This window comes from Aythya marila, assembly GCF_965140915.1.
Source record: "Aythya marila genome assembly, chromosome: 1".
Lineage (NCBI taxonomy): Eukaryota > Metazoa > Chordata > Aves > Anseriformes > Anatidae > Aythya > Aythya marila.
The window spans coordinates 128,865,573-128,885,950 of record NC_139042.1 but is presented as its reverse complement, the minus strand read 5'-3'; the positions used below and the strand labels follow the sequence as shown (position 1 = coordinate 128,885,950).

At 40.3% G+C, this 20,378-nt stretch overlaps 1 protein-coding gene across 1 annotated transcript; it reads left to right on the top strand.

Moving 5' to 3' along the window:
• Window positions 1-1,414: 1,414 nt before the first annotated feature.
• NOBOX (NOBOX oogenesis homeobox) lies at window positions 1,415-18,195 on the top strand (the record flags this gene model as incomplete). The annotated part of the gene is made up of 9 exons (XM_082751690.1): window positions 1,415-1,529; window positions 3,869-4,519; window positions 4,921-5,027; window positions 5,538-5,653; window positions 6,568-6,701; window positions 14,052-14,316; window positions 14,895-15,241; window positions 17,103-17,450; window positions 18,015-18,195. The coding sequence occupies 9 exons, from the start codon at window positions 1,415-1,417 to the stop codon at window positions 18,038-18,040; spliced, it is 2,109 nt and encodes a 702-aa protein (XP_082607816.1). The 3' UTR covers window positions 18,041-18,195.
• Window positions 18,196-20,378: the final 2,183 nt, after the last annotated feature.

The following is a 20,378-nucleotide window of genomic DNA, read 5'->3' as shown; positions in this document are numbered from 1 at the left end:
TCAGAGAAAGGAACTTCCAAAGCGTTTTTTAATTTTTATCTTTGTGCTTTTATCAAAAAAATATGATAAAACTAATCCCATCCACTCCAAAATCAGAGTTGTGTCTGGTCAGCTGAATGCCTCTAAGAAATTAAATGTCATTTTAGCTGCAATAACATTCCAGCCAGCATGTCTTGTATTTCATGGCGGAACCAGGTGCACTGTCATACTAATTGTGCTATCTTCAGAATGCTGGTTCACCTGCTTCATCTTACACTCATTTAACACAATGTAACAACACTCAAGTGAAAGCATCTGCAGATGCATGTCCCTGGATGCAGAGTGAACCTTGTAACAAAAACAGGATGCATGAGAAAACACACAGTAGGAGAATGACAGCATTAAGATACTGAGCCTATAACCAAGATGAGGATGAAGGATGTTTCATCATGGTGGAGCAGAACACAATTAAGCAAATCACATTCATTAAGCAAGGACTGTCTGTCTTATTTGCAGACATACAAATTGTGTTTAGAGCCAGCCCCACTTCACTCAGTGGTTAGAAAAGCTGAACATGGAAGATGCAAGAGAAGAAGGGTTGAGTTTTGGAACCACTGTCATCCATGCAAGTTACACTACAGGTCTCTCCATCAGCTGCACAAGGCAGGAGAGAAGTCAAATAAGACAGACTTGGTTCACTCCTCCCTTATGACTTGTGTTCTCACCTGCAAGTATGCAAAGCTGTTTTGAATTTTATTGGAGCTGATGACAACACTTGTAGTAACATGAGAGTACTAATTGCCTGGTATCACTGACTTAGGAGCCTTGATTTTTATTTTTATTAAAAGACTTTTAAGTATGAAAACGATGCAAGATGACAGCACCAAAAAAGTCAAGAAGCGCCACTTATTTCTTGTAAGCACCAGTTTATGGAGAATTAGAAGTATTTCAAAACAGCTACAACCAGAGCACATGAAAAACAAAGCTATCTTGCTGTCAGCCCACAAGGGAAGATAATGAGGTTTATCTGATTCAGCGTGATCAGTTACACAAACCAATTTTGTAACATCTGGGTTCCAAATGCATGCCATTAGCGATATTTAAACCGTTTCCTCACGCAAACTTCGGGAGCACAGTTTTTCAGGCGGCCTTTGACGAGCGTCTTCAATCCACTGCCTCCCCTCGGGAGATGGCGCCTCAGAGGGCAAGCAGGCGCCAGCCCCAGCCGCCACCACGGGCCACCAGCGGCTCGCTGCCAGCCACGGCAGGGCTCTCCAGGCTGCCTCCCCTTTAGCTGCGGTGCCGCTGGGCGCTATCGCCCCACTCCTCCGCGGGGGGAGCTCGCCTTTGCCGCCCCCCATGCGGCTGAGGTAGGTCGGTCCGGCAGCCTGGACCACGCTGTGCCCAGGGGCGGCTGGTGCCACAGGTGGCCTTGATGAGCCCGCTGGGGCTCGCCGCCATTTACCAGGCTGAGCCGAGCCGGGCCGGCCGCCGCCGAGCCGGCATGGACGGGGCGGGAGTGAAGGAAGAGCGGGTGCCCCAAAAGCTGGGTAAGGGTCGGGCCGCAGTAATGGGGCACTGGCTCTCCTCAATTTTTTTTGGGGGGGGAGGCACCCGATAACGAGCCTAATGAGCAGCCCCGGCGGAGGATAACAACCCTGCCACCTCCCCCGGGCCACTTTCTGTGCCCCGAGAGTGATGCCATTTTGGCTGGGGTGCCCCCGGTGTTTCGGGGTCAGTGAGCTGCTGCCAGATGGGCATCTGTGTGGCCCTTGTCTCTGGGATTGTAAAAGCGAGAAGGCTGGGGCAGGTGGTCTTCCCTTAGTATCACTATGTATACTTGCTTCATATCCATAGTGGGGCTCCACTACTGCAGGATTTCTAGACTGGTAGCACATCCCTCACCCACTGATTTTCATTTCTGAGCTTGCATGGCTCTATGAAGTTCACGTTTCTCCCTGTGTGTGTTCAGGTTGCTTTGTACCAAACATTCAAACCAACCTTCAAAGTCTTCCTGTCACTGTGCAAATGGCTACCTCGTTTTAGTAACTTCTGAGAGAGTAGCTGTGAGGAGAAAAAGATGACTTTGCTTCCTGCTTCTGCACCTTCAGGCATTCCAAACTCTGTTAGTATGATTTTTCCAGCCAGTTAAAATCCCTTCTGTTTAAGATTATTTATCTGAAAATGGGATGACTGTTGTTCAGTCTAGTCTCTTGCAATAACAATGATGAAAGAAAGGGTTGTATTGGTAACTCCCGAGTTGTTGCCATGAAGGCTCTGTATTTATAAACTTTATTTTCATTTCAGATCTTTTCTTGGCAACACTAAGTTATATGTTGTCAGGCTTTCTCTTTTAGAAATAGAGGTAGCAATTTCTATTTCGTGAAGGATTACTTCTGCGGGTGACGCAAAATCCCTGCTGTTGGTCTGTCTACTGCAGATGTAAGGGACACACACATGACTTTGAAATGTGTTCTGTGATGTAAGCACATACAAGTAAAAAGCCTTCTTAAATCAGAACATGAAGCTGAAAATACTATTTTTGTTTCAAGGCAGGGTTTGACAGAATGGATGATGTGAAAATACTAGCTTTCTTGCATAATGAGCAAGAGCAGGACTGAAACAAGTTCAAATACAGCAGGGAGGACAGTGGGAAAAGGAATTGTGTAAAACAGCCAGCTTTTGCCTTGCTCAGTTCTTGACCCTCCCCATTTGTATATTTCATCTCATTTAACGTGCTGCTTAACAAGATCAAATTATTACGGGTATGTAGTTTCCTGTTTCTTTCCTATACAACTAATTCAGTTGTCTAAATTCTGTAAAAAGGAAAATAGGAAGGTCTTGGAAACAGCCTGTTGTCCCTTCATACTTCCATCAACATTCACACAGCTGACTGGTTTTGTGAGGTTCTTACTTGATTTAACAATTGTTTACGGAAAAAAACATTTTATTCTGTTATGGTAGTAGTTGCCTACTTTATTTCTCTTGCTGTCTTATTTCTGACTTATCTTCTACTTTTTGATATCTATTAGTACGATGCAGTTTATGCTTTTTGTTAAACTTGGCCAGATTTTGCCTATTTTTTGTCCTCAGCCAGCTATTTCATTACCCATTCTGTAGGTCTGTTATTCATTACTGTTGTGCCTGAAGCTGGGGAAAGCTAATGTAAGAAAGTTATTAGAAGCTTATTCATTATTATATTCACTATAAAATAATTCATTATTTTTTTCCTTGATAAACTTCAGTATGACAGAAACAGAAACCTCTATAATCAAGAAGCAGCATCGTTTGTCAGATAATAACTGCTGACAGAGTAGACTAGAATTTAGCTTGCATTTGTCTTTTGCTTATTTTAGTAAGGGTCACTTAGGGACTTGACATGTCATCTGATTCTTATTATTTGAAAAACCTTTGTTATTCCTAGTGCTCTTTTCCTTGCAAATACTACTGTATTTGTAATACACAACCTTATCTTTATTCTCTATATCTGATATTAATTCTTGCTGTGGTTTGAAATTATTTTATTTTATTTTTTTGCAGGCATCTTCATTCTCAAGATGAGGCTTTTCTAGTCTCAGATGTTTGAATATCTCCATGTTAGCCATATTGCATTCTTTTCTGTTGCTCTTCTAGTAGCACTCTATCCTGGTCAGTTTTCATTCTGAGTTCCCTAGCTGTTTTTTTTTGTTTATTTGTTTTGTTTTTTTTTTGTTTGTTTGTTTTTCCCCACTGTTGTGTTTCAGGCCCTCTTCTGTAACTGAAATCTAGGCACATGTGGCGTAGTGTGCATTTGGGTTGGTGTGGGGGGTGTTGTTTTTCATTTTTTCCTTGCAGAGTGCGAGGACAAGGAAGAGGACATGCTTATTGAACACTGTGCACTTTGTGATAGATGCTGATCCTGTTGGTGGGCATGGTACAGGAGGCAACGTGCCATCTGTGTTCCAAAGTGCAGCTATAAAAGAGGAAGTTAAGAATAGCTTGGGAAGAGAAGATAGGACCAGCCTTGTGAAGGAAGAGGAGGAAGATGGCAGTTACTGCATGCTGCAGGCAGATGGGTCGACTTCTCAAGATTCTGCAGCCCTTGACTGCCCAATCAACTTTGCCTCAGCCTCTGGACAGCTGACAAATTTCCTCAGTGACATGAATTCAGTGCCTCTGCTTCCTGTGGTTGAGCTTGCACAGGAACCCACAGATAAGTCAGAGTCACATGAACAGTGTGAGGTTTATTATTCGGATGAGACTGAAAAGGGGACAAAGAAAAATAATAATGACAGAAGTGGAATGTGTGCTGAGAAAGCCACTAGTACCATCTCTGGAGATCTCTGCAGGCTAGCATCATTACAGGATGCATGTGTCCCAACTACTTGCAGGTCATTGAAATGCCCTTCAGCCAGTGTTGCAGCTCAGCAGTCCTACAAGGTGTCTTCATTCCTGGAATCTGGAAGTAGCCATGGTGAAACCAAGGAAAAAAAAGAGCTATGTGACAACCCAGAAATTCTGCAGCCTGTCAAGAAGAAGTCACGTACCTCCTATAGTGCAGGTAGATAATGGGGAACCTGATGGTAGACAGTGACACTTGTATTGCCAACAGTGCCAGTGTTTCTTGCACCATACTGAAGGCACAACACAGAGGTGCTGAACTGCTCTAAATGGTATTTGCAATGCATTTTGCAGTATTAATGTGTGAGAACTTATTCAAATAAAGGTTGCTGAGTGCCTTGCTTTTTAAGTATTGCTAGCAATGCTCTTTGTTTTACTGTGGAAGAAGACACTTGTTTATTGTTGTGCTTGCTTTTAAGAAAATCTCTTATGTTCTTGTATTTCTAAAAATAGTAAAAAAGTTAAATTTTGTATTTTCTCTCTCTTTTCTCTTGTTTTTATTGGTTTGTTTCCTTATCACATATTCCCTGTCTCTCTCTTTGAATAATGCATCATTTCTAGAGCAACTAGAAGAGCTGGAGAAGATGTTCCAGGAAGACCACTACCCTGATAATGAAAAGAGGAGGGAGATTGCAACTGTGGTTGGGGTGACACCACAGCGTATCATGGTAACGGCTGTGTGGGTAACAGTGGTGACTGTGGGATCTGTGCCAGAAAACCCCAGGGAGAGGGACTGGGGCAGGAAGGAGGCTCTTGAGTAGGAAGAGGAGCTCGTGAGTAATAGGATAGAGACTGCAGTGATGAGAGCATGGCTCCTGTGGATGGACAGTGTATGAACAATCACCAGTCCTCACTCACCTCCAAAAATACCAAAATGACAGTGGAGCTTGCTGTTATGTACTGTATCTCTTCCTGTTCTCTGTGAAGAGACAAGTGAGTAGGTAAAAGACTACAGAGATTGACCTCTGTTATGGGCAACACAGGAAGCTGGTTGGGGTATCTTTCTGCTGTTATTCCTCTCTGCAGTGAATCTTCCAGATGTTCTGTGGAAGAAAGGTTCCTTGAGAGTTCTGGATTCACCTAGTGACGCATGGAGGCAGTTATTGCTGCTTCTTTGCCTGTGTTCCTGTATATAGATCACTTCCTCCCTGAATGTATCCTTTCTTTCTGTTTATCAGGTCTGGTTTCAAAATCGCAGGGCAAAGTGGCGAAAAACAGAGAAGCTGAATGTAAAAGGCAAGAAAAAATACTCAACATCAGCTCTGTCAGTCCCTACAGGGCCAAGCAGTTCTGGGTGAGGGACTTAAATCTCTTTTCCTCATTTCTCCACAATAGATACCTAACAATTTTTTTTTCTGTGCTTTTTGCATTTAAGCCATGCTGAACTGACCATTGAGTTAGACCTTTGTAGCCCTTCTGTATTTTCCAGCCTGACAGACTTGTGGGCAAATTGTAGTGGGACCTCTTAAGAGAACTTTTGGCTACCCTGTAGTACTGTTTTGAAATAACTGTTGAAAACCTGCTTGTTGAGGTTACATAGAGAGCAGAGAATGAGATAAAGGGATCTGTGGAGTCACTCCAACATCTTCAGTTTCTGTATATGTGCTGGCCAAGCCCTTTGTGGGAACTTGAGAAATCTTTTATCCCAGACCTTCCACCATCACTTTCCATTTTTTTTATTTTTATTTTTTAAACTTGGTAATGGACATGCTGCTTGCTCAGATTAGTCTTGCAAAGAGATGGGCTTATCTGAAGAAATACAAGCTAGCACCTTTCAGGGTTGATCTTGGAATACTTATGTTGGAGAGAAAAGGGAATATATTAGAGGATGGGTGGTCTTTCAAGTGTGTGGGCAGAAGTTCGTCTCCAGGGGGAGGCATTTATGGCAATTTGGAGTGAGAATCTTGAGATAAGACAAAAACAGAATAGTTAAGTGAGAGATTGGAGACCAGTTGACTGACTTCATTGCACTGTCCCTGCTATCTGTACTTTCTACACTGGTAGCCCAGAACCACTTCCCCAAATACTGCTTGATACATGTACAACGTCAATTGTCCTGTATCTCATTGCACTCCTAAGTCAGCTAATATTTCCCTTTCCACCTGCTAATGATCTAGCATTTGCCTGTTGTAGGATAGTTGGGGTTTGTGCTTTGTGGTAATGTCTTGTCATCTGGTCTGTGCTTATATCTTTTATGCATAATTCCAGGGTCCCTCTTCTGCCTATGCCTCCATTGCCTGACTTTGTTCATGACCAGTCTGCTGTGTTGAATGTAGACACTACAGCTGGGAACTGCTCCAGCCTGCTTAGTGGGTATTCTGCACCGCTTGCGTCCTCCTCAGGTGAGACCAATATCACTGTAAGTATTCTTGCAATTATTTTTGGTGGTGCTGGTAGGTTCACAGACACTGGTCTTAAGGTCACTGGGGAGCCCAACCCCATCAGACTGAGAAGTGATAGCAAGTTTAACAGCTTCCTCCTAATCAAGTTAATGGCTATATTAAGTGGTGCCTCCATACTAACACTAGAGCCAGATTTGCTGTTCTTACTCATTCACGTACTATCACTAAGCAAGGAATTTTGAGTGTGACTTCATAAGGATACATGACTGAGGCATTCTTTTGTTATAGCTCTATGATACTGGTACTGCTGGAGGTGCTTTTCTAAACAGTGAAGAAAGTACTGCACTGGCTATTATATACCTGTTTGGGGTGGATATATACATCCCTTGTTCTGCTTTAGACTGAAGTGTTCTGGCTGCAACCTGTAATGCAGTGAGCCTTGTGAGGGAGGTGCATAGTATAAGCCATTAGGGTGTAGAGCCTTTCCTCAGGTACTTCATACCTTTCTATCTCCAGAAGAGGTTTTTTGACTTCCCCAGACATGTATGAATAGTGCAAATTTCCAGTCTTTGTAAGACTTTGACGGAATGAGACTAGGTGAGTTCCCAAGCATATATCCACATTTAATTGCTGTTGCAATGTTGTTTAAAGTCAATGGGGTGTGCTGTTGGATCAGTTTTCTATCTGAGCTGCATTTAGAATTTTAAGATTGATGGCAAGCAAAGAAGAGATGATTTGTTGAATTGTGTTTTCACATGTGGAACATTGTACTATTCCTCGGAGTCAGGAATGTTCCCTAAAGCACTTCATGTATATGTTTACTTTTTCCAAGTTGGCACAACTTGAAAATATTTTTAAAGTAATGTCAACTTCACCACATCCCTTGGGAGGGATATCCCAGACAATAGATGTGCAAACAGGTGGTACAGTATTTTTCTGCTCTTTAGTGTAATTTATTCTTTTGAAATTCATGCCAATTTTTCTGACCCCATGTTGTATTTACAAATGTATAAGTTTATCAGTATTAAGAGCAATTCTGTGCAGGTCACTTTCTAATATGACCCAGAGACTGTAATTTATCTTAATAGTACTGATACCTGACAAAATACTTTGACATTGTAGAAAGCAAATGTAAGAACCTATCAATAAGTTTAGAATGCTAATAAATATATGTTAAAAGAGAGATACTTACTAGTGTCTCTTACTTATTAAGAGATACTTATTAGTATTAGTATTATTCTTGATATACTGTAATTCAGCACTTCTATCACTTAAATATACTTGTCAATCTTCAATCTCAAGTCAAGGACTACCGTAACTCTGAGCTGTTTAACCAATATGACTGTAATTCAGTTTTTCCTCTTGCAACAGAGTAAACATGGTCAAAGTGTTTAAATAATTCACTGCTTTCCAGAATGATGAAGTAGTGCAGTCATTGAGCCCTGTATTTAATTAGATAAAGACTGAGATTTTGCAAATAATTCACTTAAAGAAAACACAGCAAACATCCTCATGTTTCTATACTTGTCTGCAGAACTCTCCTGGTTCCTAAAGTACATCTGCAGTCGTGCTATTTAGTCAGGAAAGAATATGTCTGTTAGAGAAATAAATTTTCATTCAGGGATGTGGTCTTGTCATCTGTCTGTATTGAGCATTTTTTTTTCCGGAGAATCTGCACACTTGGATGCAGTTCCTGATGTGGAAAACACAAACAGTTTTTCTGTGGGGAAAGAAACGTCCCATCTGAATTCTTTGTGCAATGTGAATGTCCCTGAGACTGGATTGGGTATGTGAGAAAGTAAGTGATAAAGGTATCTTTTTTTTTTTTTTTTCTCCCTGAAGTATTTCTTTTACTGTGTGTAATTCTAGCTTTTATGAAATACATGCTTTCTTCACGTGTATGAAACCCCAGTATCTTCCATATTAAGGACATGGTAAGGTGAGAATATACCTCATTCTTCTAGGTTTATGTAAGAGAACAAAATTTTCCTTGTTCTCCTTATGCTGGGAAAGAAGTAATTAAATCTATTTGTCATCTGAGGCTGGTAAATGCTTTCTAGATACAGATCTGTTTGGAAAAAAAATACCATTTCTAAATCACTTTGCAGAAAAGAGGCATTTGCACACCAACTGTGAGGTTCAATGATTGTTTTTTTTTTTTCCTGGTTTCCTGAGGGCAGGGAGGTGTGTGGTGTGTGTAATGTGCCTTACTCTGTTTATGAAACCCACCCTTCCTTCCATATTTGTTTGACTCAGTCAAATGCGACTGAAGGTGAAAGTAATAAAACTACATTTCTACAAGTTACGGGAAAATTGTTGTCTAGGTACAGTAGAGATGTAAGTTACTACTCTTTCTGAAGGAAATGTTATGCTACTAACTATGTAGAGTCTGCATAGGAGAGGGAGCTTTGTAGACCGATCACAGGAAAAGCTTCTGTCACAACATTGCTTTACTAAGTGTGGGGTAGCACAACCACGAGGAATTAAGCCTTCTTCCCTCCACTCAGCACCTCAATCTGGCATTGCATATAAGCAGACTCATTCAGCCTTGTTCAGAAAAAAAGTTTGCTAATAAATAGGGCTGTTCAGGGCTCACCTCTTTTCTTTATTAGAAATCTTCAGAAAATAAAGGCAACAAAATATGGATGGGATAAAATCCAAAGTAAAAAGAGGCAAAATAAGAGTGAACAAATGAATAAAAAGCTTATCAGGCAAGGCAAAAGCTAGTAAAAGTGGCCTCTGGAAACAGCTGATGGCATGTTCCAGGAAAGTAAGCTGCAACCTGAGCAATGCTGTAGTTGCACCCAGAGATTGTGGCCCAATGGGGTGATTATTCAGATGCTTTCCTTGATAGCAGTGTTTAACCACTTTCAGATGGACAAGCAAATGAATTACATGTATGAGAACAGCATGATCTGTTAGCTGACACCTTTTGGAGAGTGCTTAGTGCTTTCTTTTCCTTTGTTTTTCCTTGTTCTCTAGACAGTAGTCCTGATTATCTGTTTTTCTTTTTTGTCCTTGTTGTTGTCTCACTGTTTGGTCAGTTCTCCAAACAAGTTGATTAAAAATGTCAGCAAGTTGTAGTTGAGATACATTGTTTCTTTCTGGCAATTAGGGTTTCTGGTTTTGGTGTTAGCTACACTATAGTCGATTGTGCTTCAGAAATTGTTATTTGAGATTGCCTTGATCTTAAAATTGTTTCCATACTACTTTTGCTAGACAGGTAGCTTACTTTAAACAAAGTAGTGTGTGTGTTTATATTTGATATTTCTAGTTGTTTGAAGTTTCTCTTTTTTGTCTGAGACTTCTTACAGATACATTTCTTTGATTTACTGACTTAAATCATATATAGTTGCTCAGAGATGAAACCCCAATGTCTCTTACTCTTCTTCTGGCTGAACTCCCTTAGTGTTATGGGAAGTTTGGATGCACATACAGTGAAATGCCTTTTATGTGCAAAACAAGATCAAGTTTGTGCAGGTAAGCACTGACCCTGTGTGTACATAAACTACCAATTATAGCAGTTCTTCAGTCCAAATTAGTCAGGCAGTTCTGCATGTTCTTGGATAATTTTGCATATTTTAAGAAATATCTGAGGATTTAACTGATGATGCCTACTTTGCTGAAGCTGTTTGTGGGCAGAAGAAATATGTCTCCTTGCCCATTAGGAAAGAAAAGTTACTTTCTATGCCTCTGGTTTGTTTGAGGAGGTTTTCTTGCCCCCCCAATACTTTTGTGGGTAGTATTTTGTTTCCTGTGGCTATTTTGCTGAGGACACATGTTGGGAGCCCAGCCTATGATTACCCAGTAGCAGAGATGGGAATGGAATAGAAATCTTGGGAGCAATTGTATGAGGTTTGACATGATCTGTCAAAGAACAGTAAATAAATTCCACAAGCCCTAACAACTTCACTGTAATGCAGGACTCTAGCCTTTGAACAAATTACTTTAAAGCTGATGATGTGGAGTTGATATGGCAACCAAGAGTCGTACCTTTTTAAAGAAGTGGTAGGTTCCAACCTACTGAAAATCCAGAAGATTAGACTGACACTTATCTGAGCAGCACAATTAAAGGTTGAAGTTAGCTTACTGATCTTTACTCCAATAACTGAAGAATGCTTTTGCTCCTAAGATTGATTAACTTTCAAGAAGTCAGTATGCATTTTTTCTCATAATTTATAATATGTAAGGAAGAGGATGCATCTACAAAGAGATTTATTCTGGCCCTTAATGTTCTAGTAAATGCTGTGATTACACAGGCAGTTTTAGAAGAAACTGGATTGGATGGTGTGTGATGGACCCATAGTAGCAGAGGCTTTTGATGAACTCTTTATGCTGGAGAAATCAGTCCTAGTAAGCAGACCACCTGAAGTTAGATTGGTTGCTCAACAGCACCTGTATTGTACCTAACACTGGGCTTGGTAAGCAGTTAATCTTGGTCCCCAGGCCTCCCAAACAGTCTGCAAGCATCTGTTCAGTTATCTGCCAGAATTATGGCAGGTGTCTCATGCCAAGGCGTTCTGGAGTCAGCGTAATGTGTTTTGATTAAGAAAGTCATGTATCACAGATGTCAAGAGGATGGGCTCCAAAGCAGATAGGTGTTATTCAAATAGCAAACGTTGTGCACGTGATCTGGTCTGTTAACAACAGAGAAAACAGCTTCCTAGAATATACCATCACAGTTGAAACCATGCTCATTTTTAAATTCATAGACACCTCTCTAACATAGGTCTCAGTCCTCTAAAGTTTGGTGAAAGACTGAAATCAGTCACCTGGAGAGAAGTATATACTTTTTTCTTCATTTAAGACTCTATCCAATTCACTGAAAATTATGAAACCCTATGAAGAATGTGTCTCTTAACTCTACCAGGATGCTGAGAAAGCAGCTATAGCACAAGTAAGCAGCTATGTAGGTGTTCTCAAGTTAAGGTAAGTATAATGCCAGAACTTGTTCACAGACTGATTGAAGTGAGATCTGAAGCTGCAAATTATTAAATTGCTCTTCAAAAATTCCCCAGATTGACTCATGGAGTGAAAACTCAGAAATAATGGAAGCAATGAACAAAATATTGTATTGTTACATTCACCTGTTCCCTGGAAAGCCTCCTGAAGATATGTCTTTGCATCAAGGTCTAGAATGGTAACAGAATTGTAGAATGTAATTATGATCTCAAGCCAGTGATCAGAATTCAACACTGAACGGAGTGCTGGAATATTTTGTAAATACAGTGTCAGATTTTAGCAGATAATACTTCTCTATAAACTATTTATTCAGATTGCATTTCCTACTTTATTCAGAAAATACAGATTTAGTGCCTTTTTGAAGGACTGAAAAGTGGAAGAAATTGTAGAAAAGGATGAACCAGCTTTTTGGAAGTCAATTGTGCTGTCTTCAAAGCATCGTTGTCCATGATCCTATTAGTGTGATCCACAAAGATTATCTGCACTAAGTGTTGGAAAAAAAAAAAAATAATAAAAAAAAAAAATATATATATTTAAATAGAACTCCTCAGTGTGTGTGAAAGTGATTTTAGAAGTGTTTTCCTGGGCTATGTCATTACCACTGCTTGCATTCATCCTGAGCAAGACTAAGGCCATATGCAGAATAGCTAATCCTACTGTCATTGAACTGAAACTTCATAGACATCATAGACAGTTTCTCAGACAGGTTGTGCCCAAATGGCTGCTCTTTCATAAAGCCTTGTGAACTACTTTGTTTCAGGCCAGAAGGGTCAGGAGGAACAGTGCAAATGAATGTTTTCATAATTAAGAGATCTTCAGCTTCGTTTTTGGATAAGCTAGTTTGGCTTGTTAGGAAACTAAATATTGTCTTGACTACTTGCTTTGTTGTACAGGACTTAATTTGTGCTATGTCAAAAAAAAAAAAAAGGAATGTGATAAAAACATCATAAAGGTTGCCCGAAATGGAGAAGGAATATGTTTGAATTGAAAACTAAAACACTGAGAATTGTCTAGGAATGTGAGTGCTTTATAGAAGCAGTCTTGATCTACTCTTCTAAGTGAGCTCAAAATCAGGAGTCTGAAAAGTTTTCACTGAAATGTCATAAATGCTTCTTTCCATAGTTCGTGTGAGTTTGGGGGGAAAAAAAATGTAGGATTTTGCAGTAAGATAAGCAGAGTTGTACAGTTCTCTGCAGAGTCCAAGAAATGGAGCTGCAAATGTTTGAAGAGGAATCTCACTGTCAGCTCTCTGGGCATGCATTCTGAAATTATCTAAAGGTTGCTTGTGCTGGCTATGGCAGTATTATGCTTAGGTTTTATGCTTAAGGCCTTTGGCTTACACCTGGAGTACATCTGATGTTACTCTGTATGCCTGCAAGGGTGAAGTACGGCTGTAAACTATTCATATTACTAGCATTCCCTGAATGCTTTACCGTGTGTGGGAGTAGACTAATTGTATCTGAACAATAATGTCAGTGTTACTTTTCTTATCTGCCTCATTCTTAAGCTGGTTCAGCCTAGCTAGATATGAAAAATCACTTCAATTGTCCTGCACACCTTAAGACAGTTACATTTCTCTAAAGAGAGAATTTGGTGTTTTCTTAACAGAAAAGCATCTTGTTGTCTTGCACCACATGCAAATTTCTTGAACATCTGTGTATACTTGTTATTCTGGATCACCAGCATATATGCTTCTGACCTTTCCATTTCCTATATTGTCCTCTTTCCACAGAGGCTGCTCTGTAGGAAACTGTTACCCTCTCCTTTTCCAGCAGTAACTGAGGAGACAGGTCATGAAACAAGACTCTAGGAACCAAAAGGTGTTGGTGTTCTTTTCCATCTCTCAGCTTTTTCCCAAGGCCCTTCAGCTGCCATCTTTGTGTTTTTGTTTGTTTTTGGCATGATTCATCAGATGCCAAACCAGGAGAGAAATTTTGGTTTAAAAAGTGGCCTAGACAGCGGATCTCCAAAGGCACGTGGTTTCTTTGAAACCAGTTATATTTTTCAAAAGGATAAGCTGTGCAGCACGATCTTCCCAGAGGACAATGGAGATGGAAGGTGGCTGGGGGATTTTTCCTGGCATTTTTCCAGGAAGTATTTTGCTTCATTTGGCTGCCTTCTTGAGAGCTGAATAAATCCAGTATGCAGAGACTGAAATAATGAAGGTAATTTTATTTAACCAATAAACATAATCCTGTGTTCCGGAGAGCTTGCTACTACTCCCTTTTGCTTTCCAGCAGCAGTGCTGCTGCTTGTTAACTGGTATAAATAAAAGTCAAACCTCCACTCTTTCATTGACGTCTGGCCTTTCTGTTCTGCTGCTCTTGCTAGACCCTGTGCTTGCTCTCTTCAGTTTTTAGTATGACAGTGTCTCCTTTTTATTCACAGTCTCTTCAGCAGCAGGAATGGTGGCAGCTTGTGGAGCAGTTCAGGCAAAGGCATTACTGCAGTTCAACTTCAGTTCCAGCAGAATGGAGTGCTTCCCTAGCCTTCCCAGCCCTCCACCCATTCGCAGGGCCAGCCTCCCTCTCAGCCTGTCCTTCAACCCCCGCAACTACATTGTTCCCTTGATGCTGGAAACTCCTGACAGTGAATGCAGCTTGTCCAGTCAGGAAAATGGCTCCAGGGAGGCCTTCACTTACAGCAATCAAGGGTAGGAACAGATGAGATTGTGAGATCTTCTGTGAGGGAGAAGTCTTGGGGGCGAGGGAGCGGGGGCAAAGCTGGGACATGGGATAAGGAAATAAATGGGAGCATATGTGAGAATTTAGACATGGGACTGGGAATGGAGAACAAAAGAAAGCAAACTCCTTTAAATGGAGTATGAAAAGAATGTATAACATGCATGGTAGGACAAGACACCTGCTTTCAGTAAAGTGGTGCCTTTTAATAAATTCATGTGTGTCAAGTGAAAGTGGGATTTGGAAGCACAGTGAACAGGAAATATTGAGAGGTTGCATTATGCACTGCAGTGTGCCTTTGAGACTGGGAAGAACTGAAGGAAAGGTTGTCCCTAACAATATGAAATGTTAAAGAACTATGTGAGAAAGCTTTTGGCTCAGGTAGTTTCTGTTGCTCTTGTCCTGTGCCTAGGATTTGGTAGAAGGGGTTGCAGTCAGATCAGGGTTTCAGTTGTTGTCAAGGGGAAGATAAAGCAATTTATTATGTAAGTTGCTGTAGCTCTTGACCCTGTTCTGATCTTTGAACTGCTTTTTTCCTTGCTTGCTGCAGCTTGTGTTCACCGGTTTCCTGTGATTACCCTGAGCAGCTGGAGTCTGCAGGCAGCATAGAGACCCCATACTGTCAGTACAGCAGCCAGGGTGGAACTTACCAACTGCCCCAGTATCCTCAGCAGCACCAGCACTCCCTATTCCACCATCTGCCAGGTCACCTGGCCAGCAATGCGCTCTCCAGTGTCCGCCTCACTCCTACAACGCCTACTGAGTCCAGTACATCCTTCCTTCCCTTACCTGGCAACAGTGGGGCTGTCACCTACGGGACAGCAGGAGCCACACAGGGCTATGTACAGAACCACATGGGGGGACAGCTTCTGTTACAGCAGCCAAGTGGAAACTCAGGTAAATTTCTGAAATCCTTTTCCATCTTACTCTTCTGGAGTAACTAAATGTACTTGAAAGGTTCAGGATGATCAGTGGTTTGCATAAATATATATGCATATATATATATATATAAATACATATATGCATAAATATACATGCATATGCTGCCCATGTTTTGTTGTTTCTTTTTTTTCTCCTCTGTTCTCTAAGTGTTGGGTGATCCATTAATTTGAATCAAAAGTTACTTAGTCTGTGCATCAGAGAGAACATTACGTGTGAGTATGCAGTGGTTTTCTCAGGAATGGAGAGCAACTTCTCTCTTTCAGGAGTGCAATGTTGAACAAACTAATGTGCCTGTGATGTATGTAGGTAGTAGTCAAGGGTGGAAAGTGAAAAGGTGCCACAGCAAATGAAGTACTTGGAGACAGCAAGAAAAACAGACTTCTGTTTTTGAACTTTGAACTTCAACGATTTTGAAATAATGTTATGTGTCCTACAGTAGTGCAAAAGAAGAGTTAGAGATCTGGGGGCCGAGAGAATATGGATATAGCTTCCTTCTCTTCCTCTACCGTGAATTTGCAATATTACTTAGGAAACTATGTTGAAGTACTTTAATCTTAAAAAGTGACTAGGCATTATCAGTCTTCTTGTTTTGTGTCAATGATTTGTATTTTAAATTTGTTCAAGCCCAAGTACAATCAAAAGATCACAAACTATATCAGTTTATTTGCTTGGACCATCATGTTCCTTAAATTAAGGTCGCGGTCCAAAAAGTATGTCTCTTCACATAAGAGGACAAAATGCTTTAGATTGCAAATGCTGCTCCTGTTTTCGTACTGTTTTTGTGGGTCCTTCAGGGAAAGGAGTCTGACTTGCAGGCTGATTTGGTGTAAGCTGCCTCATATTCACACTGTTGTTCATGGCTAATATTCTCTAGAACAGGTTGGCAGCACCTCTGCTATCTAGCACTTGGACTAGTTCTTCTCTCTGGTTGTAAGGCGTAATGATTATTTTCTGTGTTTTTTTTCAATTTGAAATGTCAGATGTAATGAGAGGGCTGTATTCCAGCACACCAAATTAAAGTTTTTACAGTGTGATGCCAGAAATGTGTGTTGTGTGCCTTTGGGTGCAAGCCTTGCTAGGACTGAAGAAGGAAGATTGCTGAAGGAATAGCATCTCTGAGTTGATACTCTGTTCTTCCATGCTTCTTTCTGGAGCACAATGGGTAATAAATAGTAGTGCACAGCTCTTCTGTCCAAGGAGATCCTGTAACTCTTATGCAATGTGGACAACTGGGGTCAGGGATCAGTAGTGCAATGCAGGGGAAAAAACCTGCCGGTGTAGATACACCTTAAATTCTTACTTAAGCATGTGAGCAATGTAGTTGAATTAGTATATACAAATTTGAAAACAAAAACAAAAAAACAGTAACAAAAAACCACCATTTCTGACTCCTGGATTGCAGCTTTAATAAATGAAAGCAGTGATTAAGCAACCAGCTCAGGCTTTGCAGAACTGATATGGAAAATAATGGGGTGGGGAACGGGACAATTTGGGGTGTTCGCTAATGTCATTATATGCACGTGGGATCTGTGTTAAAGTGGTATCATGTTCTTTAGGTTATTATAATGCCATGACTTGATTTTTTTTTTTCCCTCCTAATAGCAATATTCTGGATAAATATACTGCAATGTAAACAACAGAATTAATATTCATAACTGTGATGTCAGCCCTGTTGCAGGAAGCATTAAGGAATAACTAGTACTGTTTTGCACTGAGTACCTGGTCAGAAGGAGAATGTGTTTTTACATATACATGGCTTTAATCCTAATTTCCTTGTTTTCATGTTTCTGACTATTCTTTGTTGCCTTTTCCTCAGCAGGCATCACTACCTATCAGGCTGTCCCCTGGAATGATTTCTATATGCAGGGAGCTCCATTTTCGAATCAGTTGCACTCACAAATGCCATCTTCTAGCATAGCAGGAGAACAATATTTCTCAGAGCAAAGTTCCTACACTCAGCCACCTTGCCTGCCCTCCTCTCCGTATTTTATTCAAGTGCCCAATGGAACAACACTAGGATCCATGCCACATACTGGAAAACAGAAGGAAATAACAACACCAGGCCAGAGTTCATACCAGAGCCACCAAAGAGAGCCAGAGTTGACACCACTTGCTGAAAGAGAGGAAGTAGAGAGCAGCAGCAAGAAGGGAGAGAGTATTGTTGGTAATTGAAAGGCCAGCTGACTTTTTTTTTTTTTTTGAGAAGTGTGGCTGGAATAAGGAAAGTGTTCCAAGACAGCGGTAGCTCCTTTGAATGCAATTATGGGATCAAAACTGTGGCATGAATGGGAATGAAACTTTTTTTGAAGACAGGCTCAACTATCCAATAGCTAGTTCTCAGACTCATCTCTTAGAAATGGTGACTAAATGTGGTCAGTAAAGTAGGTGGCTAAGTTCTGTTTTGTCAGACATCTTTTGCCGTAAGCTGAATAAACAGGTCTGATTATTTTTAAGATTTCCAGAGGTAAATACATGTTTCTTCAAGGCAGAACTTCTTGAGAAGGAAGAGGGGAAGGGGGAGTGATAGATTCTTGGTTTGATTTCCATTTACAGACTTATATTTTAGAAACAAAAAGGTTTGCTGGAAGGTGTCCTGTGCCTTAAAAGTTCAAATGGGGGGGGGGGAGGGAGGGTATTTATTTAATTTCACAACGTAAAACATTTAAAAAATTTCAGGCAATACTGAGTAAACTGAGATCACATTCTTAGGAATCTGTTTTTTCTTCAGATATTAAAGAAGAAACTAATGACTGATGCTACACTCTGAGAAACAAATAAAAGAAGAGGAGACACTGCTATTTTAAACTGCAAAATAAGAATCGAGATAAGAATATAACTTGCAACAGAAGCACTTTTTTTTCTTTTTTGGGGGATTGTCTTTTTTTTTCCCCTTCTTGTTGCCATGATGATTTTCCTGCTGAGGAAAGAAGCAGAAATTTCACTCAATAAAAACTTCTGGTCTATGTATGTACTTTATTTTTCATAGTGAATTAAAATCTTGAGGGGCATGCAGAAAGAAAATAACTGATACAGTCATCAGCGTCCCTTGGGTAGGTGGAAATTTCCAATCACGCAAGTGTTAAAGTATGGCTAGTATCATGGAATACGTGTGGAGAGAGACCAGAAAGAGCAAGACACATACAAAAGGGGGAGGAATTCAAGCAAGTACCTCTAATTTTAGGGACTCCAGACAATGCAAGAAATATTGTGGGAATTGCACTATTGGGTTGTTTGCTAGCCTTGAATTACTAATTTAACTAATGTAATAACAGATCAATGATTAACTTCTTAATTTTCTATATAAAACCATAAAAAAATATAAATGCCAATGCTATAACCAGTTCTGCATCAGTTATTAATTGTTTTGCATCCTGTTTGAACTACAGATGGCTTTAAATGTGTGAGGATTGTGTTGTTTAAAATTACCCAGGGCTTGGTCGATAAGTATTTGGTGGGTACCACTTTCATGAGATCCTTGGCCATCATCTCTGGGTCTGTCCTGACAGCTTGCTTCTGAAGTGGCTCAGTTATTGCAAAAGGGGTTAAACATTTTACTGTCTCTTTCAGTTAACAGGAACGGCAGACAGTTCATGTGGGCATGCATTGCATTTACATCTGTATCCTGTTAGGATGTGTTGCAGTTTAATCTGATGGGATGTTTCATATCTGTGGCTTTTCTCTCACGTTCCTGCAAATCTTACTGTGGGAATATCAAGCTGCAGTGTTAGCAAGAATAGTTTAGTAGAGTAAGCGATCTTGGTTGGATAGTCTTGTTTGCTGCTTTACCTGGGACTCTCATCCTATGAAACAGATAAAATAGTCTCTGAAGTCAGTCATCAGTGGTAGTAGCAGAGGAGTCAAGTGAAGAGGTTTTTTACCCATAAACAAATTGCTACAAGCCCTCGGAGCTGTGGTTTCCAAATGAGCTCTATCTAGCTGAATATATGGGATATATGATGAGTGGCTAAAACATGTGTCGGGTTCTCACTGTGCCCTTGTGAGGGCAGACCCTTGTCTGATAGGAAGCTAGAGGTGCATTTATTTTCCTACTTTGTGTTTAACTCCAAGTCTTTTTATTGTCTTTTGGACACAGGCATGGCCTGAGTAATTTTTACATTAGTGATCTACATGCCCGTATTCTACTCTCTGAAATTAAGCATTGTCAGGCCTTCTGTTTCAACTTCTCTATAATCTGTTGCAAAGGATCCTCGGCAGGAGTTGAGTGTTGATGGTTCACTTTTTTCTTTTTTTTTTTAATCTCATTGTATTGTACAACACTGTTTGTACACTGGCTGAAGATTAAGCAGTATAGAGAGGAACAGATTTATACCATGAATCTACAGATTTGAGCAGAGATTCAGGAATTTTCATTTTCTGAAGCAAAAGTTTGTGATTGTCTGTAGCAGGCTGAGAACATGGTGGGGAATGTGCATTAGTTCACATTTGTTTCACTTATCCATAGCTGAACAGCCTAAACCAATATTTCCAAGAGATGTGAATAGGAGTTTTCATTGCAATGACAAGTGTGCTCTGAAAACTGTTAGAGGTGATGACTGCAGAATTCTCTTTAGCTAGGGCTGGTTATGTATCTTGCCTGGGTCCAAAACCAACCCTTCCAGAAGACGAAAAGGACAAGAACAACAACAGAATGCCAGCCATCTGCTCCTACCTGCCTCTTACCCTAAAATATGTTTTTCATTTAAAAAAATAATAATTTCAAAAATATGCCTTTTGGATGTTGTTTGGTGGTACAGTTATGAGATGAACTTGTACATTCTGCCCATGCCACTCCCCATAAAAACGTAATAAGGAATTTTAGGACCACTTAAGCGCTGTATGATATAATCTCATGAAGAATTAGGACTGAATGAGCGTAGTCAAATTATTGAAATGGAAAATCTTTTGCATGCAAACTTTTGGTTAAAATGTAGGTTTGAGTGAAATGGCTTGATTCATTTCCATGCTTGTATTTGTCAAGTCTAATTTGAAGTTTTGTATAGATATTTTTACATTAACAGCTGGAAGAAAGAGTAGGTACACAACTGTACATGAATTGCCAGATTCATCCCTTTTGCAGTTCTGCTGACTTCAC